Source organism: Gossypium arboreum, chromosome 8, assembly GCF_025698485.1.
Source record: "Gossypium arboreum isolate Shixiya-1 chromosome 8, ASM2569848v2, whole genome shotgun sequence".
Classification (NCBI taxonomy): Eukaryota; Viridiplantae; Streptophyta; class Magnoliopsida; order Malvales; family Malvaceae; genus Gossypium; species Gossypium arboreum.
This window is the reverse complement of record NC_069077.1, coordinates 105524032-105527775: the sequence shown is the minus strand read 5'-3', so window position 1 is coordinate 105527775 and position 3744 is coordinate 105524032. Positions and strand designations below refer to the sequence as shown.

Sequence of the window (3744 nt, the reverse complement as noted above, 5' to 3'; positions counted from 1 at the left end):
TAATGGCTTTGAGGTGGATCGAGAGAAAATCAAGATGATTCAAGATTGATTGCGTCCCATAAGCATCAACCAAGTGAGAAGCTTTCATGGACTTGGCAAGCTTTTATAGGAGGTTTGTGCCGAATTTTAGCACCTTAGCTGCCCCCTTGACGAGTATTATAAGGAAAAACTCTCCTTTTCTTTGGACTAATAAACAAAATTAAAGAATGCTTGACTAACGCTCTTTTTATTATGTTTACCTGATTTTAACAAGACTTTCAAAGTGGAGTGTGATGCTTCAAGGATAGGAATCGAGGCAGTCCTGACTCAATATGGTCGTCCAATTGCCTACTTCAGTGAGAAACTCAACAGTGCTACCCTTAATTACCCTACCTATGATAAGGAGATGTATGCCTTGATTCATGCGTTGGAGACATGGTAGCACTATCTTTGGCCAAAGGAGTTTGTCATACACATGAATCATGAAGCTTTGAAGCATTTAAAGGGGAAAACCAAGCTGAACAAACACCATGCTAAGTGGGTGGAGTTCCTAGAGTCTTTCCTTTATGTGATTAAGTATAAGAAAGGTAAAGAAAATATTGTTGCGGATGCATTGTCCCGTAGGTATGCTCTTATTAATCATTTGGATGCTAGACTACTTGGGTTTGCTTGCTTGAAAGATTTATATGAAAATGATATTGATTTTGGTGAAATGTACACGTTATGTGTGCAAGGTTCTCATGATAAGTACTTTCGGCAAAATGGGTACCTCCTTCGAGAAAACAAGTTGTGTATACCCCAAGGATCAGTGCCAGACATGCTAGTCAATAAAGCACATAGCGAGGAACTAATGGGCCACTTCGGCATAGCCAAGACCTTGGCTACTCTTCAAGAGCACAATTTTTTGGGCGAAGATGAGGCGTGATGTGGCTAGAGTGTGCGAGCATTGCATTGCTTGCAAGAAAGCTAAGTCAAAGATCAAGCCACATGGATTGTACACACTACTACCGATTCTGGAAGAACCATGAGTGGACATCTTCATGGATTTCTTTCTAGGGCTTCCTAAAACCAAGAGTGGAAAAGATTCTATCTTTGCTGTAGTAGATAGGTTTTCTAAAATGACCCATTTTGTTGCATGTCATAAAACTGATGATGCACTAAACATCGTAAATTTGTTCTTTAAGGAGATTGTGCAGTTGCATGGAGTCCTGAGGACCATCATCTCCGATCGTGATGCTAAATTTCTCAGCCACTTTTAGAGGAATTTGTGAGGTAAGCTTGGCACCAAGCGTTTGTTCTCTACAATGTGCCACCCCCAAATGGACGGCCAAATGGAGGTTGTCAGTCGGGTCCTATCAACCTTGTTGCGGGCCATCATTAGAAAGAATTGGAAGACTTGGGAGGATTGTCTACCACATATCGAATTTGCCTACAACCATTCTGTGCACTCGGCTACCAACCATTCTCTTTTTGAAGTGGTATATGGTTTCAACCTTTTAACTCCTTTGGATTTATTGCCTTTGCCTTCTAATCAATTGGTGCATGTAGATGGAAAGAAAAAGGCTGAATTTGTGAAACAATTACATCAAAGAGTTAGGGAGAATATTGAAAGGAGAATCAAACAATATGCTTATAAGATGAACAAAGGACGTAAACGAGTGATATTCAAACTCAGTGATTGGGTCTGGATCCACATGCCCAAGGAAAAGTTTCTCACTCAAAGGAGGTTTAAACTTTTTCCAAGGGGTTCAAGACTTAGAAATGATCAATGAAAATGCTTATAAGTTGGACCTACCAGGTGAGTACGGTGTAAGTGCTACCTTCAATATTGCTGACTTATCCCCTTTTGATGTAGGTGATGATTTGGGGACAAATCGCCTTGAAGAGGGGGAATGATGCGATCCTAGCTAGGGAAGCTACTGTCGATCCTGTTCAGCTGCCTTTAGGACCCATCACTCGATCTTATTCCAAGAAGCTCTTTCGCGCTACATAGATCGAGCATGAGGAGAAGAAGTGGGGAGCCTTATTGATCACTCATGGAGCTTAACAACATGCGTCCCATACAGCTTATTAAGAGCTGAATTTTAGTTTTCATTCTTGAGCTGATTAGTTGCTGGAATAAACTTTAATTAAGTTTAGTTATTTTAGTTTAAGTAATTAACATGTCTTGAGTTTATTTAATATGTCTAAGTATATACGATAATTAATATGTCTTAAGATAATTAATTTGTTCTAATTAGTACAACCATTTAATTTGTCTTGAGTTATTTAATTTGTATTAGTTTATACAGCTATTTAAAGTGTCTTAAGTTTAGATAACTTAATTGCATAATGGATTATGTCCTTAACAAATTTATTTAGTGTTTATAAGTAATGAATTTAGCTGAATCAGCTAGCTTAGGTGCAAAGTAAATCATTAAAGAAGAGCATGCATTTGGCTAATGCATGGGGTGGCAATTGAATGATAACCAGCTGATTTCTCTTCTCTAATGGATTGTTTATGGATATTAATGGACAAATACACATTCACATTAGTCCATCCAACGATTTCCAAAAGGAAAGTTCTGTCCCTTCCGAGAACCAAAAGGGCCAACAAGTGTCTACTCACGATGGAAGCAAGTGAGTTCACACCATGGGAGCTGTTCAAATTAGTTTGTTCACATTTGGAGGCTAATGGAGTTCAAGTGTTCACACCAATTGGGCTGTTTGTCCGCCTAAACTGCCATTATTTTGGTTGTTGTTTATTCGACTGCCTAAGGAAGAATTAAAGGTTGCTCATAACTCTTTAGTTGAACAATCATTAAACAAATTCAGCTTAGCTCATCAAGTCAATTAATTAGCTGAATTGGAACACTAAATAGGCTGCCCATTAAGGTCACCTAGACATAGGTTTCACCAAAAGACTTGTAAACATTTAGGGAGTTAGTTCAGCTCATTAATAGCTCAATTTGAGCTTATTGTAAGTGTCTATTCGGCTGACTTAGCTCAAGCCTATAAATACTTTGTTCATTGCTGGCTGTAAGGACTTTTTGATTAATTTATGAACTACTTTTATTCTTTTGTGAGAATTCAATTCTCATTGTTCTCTCTTGGACTGAATCGACTTATCAAGTTGTTTAACCGAATTTATCACTTTCAAAGTGTGGCATTCAACCATACCTTTGGTTCCTATCTTGCTAGATAGTGGGTCAAGGTTAACCAAGTTATTTCGAAACCATTTTCACCTAAGTGTCGTTTTAAGAATCGGGTCAACAATCATCTTCATTGTTGGTTCACTCTTGGCCTTAGCTGAATTCTTTTATTAGCCATTTCAACTATCTATTAACCCTTGTTTGAACATATTTTTCATCCCTTTTTTTTTCAGCCTATCTTGAAACAAGCCATACCTTACTTAATTTCACGATCGGGCAAATTACTACGACTCGAATTAACATCAATGGAGTTCGTATCAAGAGTTGTTCCATGGTGATACTTTTCGTAGTAAAGCTTGTTTTGAATAATGGCTCTTTCAGAAAAACACAAATTTTCTAAATACAAGTTTCTTCAAACAATAATTGTTCTAAACATAGCTATTCCTGAAATGTCATTAGTTTAAATAAGAGTTGTTTCAAACTTTAGTTGTTCTCAAATAAAAATTACACTAGATGATAGTTGTTCTAACTAAAGATCAATTCTAAAAATAGCTATTTTGGACATAACTATTCTCAACCAATAGTTAGTTTAAACAACAATTATTCTAAGCAAGAGTTGTTATTATGGAAGAGA

General features: G+C 37.2%; 2 protein-coding genes across 2 annotated transcripts; both read left to right on the top strand.

Moving 5' to 3' along the window:
* Positions 1 to 454: 454 nt before the first annotated feature.
* Positions 455 to 904, top strand: LOC108464812 (uncharacterized). Its single transcript, XM_017765085.1, has one exon. It carries the CDS (start codon positions 455 to 457, stop codon positions 902 to 904), a length of 450 nt encoding a protein of 149 aa, XP_017620574.1.
* A 406-nt stretch (positions 905 to 1310) lies between these two features.
* On the top strand, positions 1311 to 1972 carry LOC108464811 (uncharacterized). Its single transcript, XM_017765084.1, has 2 exons — positions 1311 to 1661; positions 1835 to 1972. The coding sequence occupies exons 1-2, from the start codon at positions 1311 to 1313 to the stop codon at positions 1970 to 1972; spliced, it is 489 nt and encodes a 162-aa protein (XP_017620573.1).
* Positions 1973 to 3744: the final 1772 nt, after the last annotated feature.

Coding starts and splice junctions, on each gene's coding strand:
- LOC108464812 (XM_017765085.1), top strand. CDS start 455: ATGAATCATGAAGCTTTGAAGCATTTAAAGGGGAAAACCAAGCTGAAC.
- LOC108464811 (XM_017765084.1), top strand. CDS start 1,311: ATGGAGGTTGTCAGTCGGGTCCTATCAACCTTGTTGCGGGCCATCATT. Junction 1,662..1,834: donor TATTCAAACTCAGTGATTGG/GTCTGGATCCAC, acceptor CTTTTGATGTAG/GTGATGATTTGGGGACAAAT.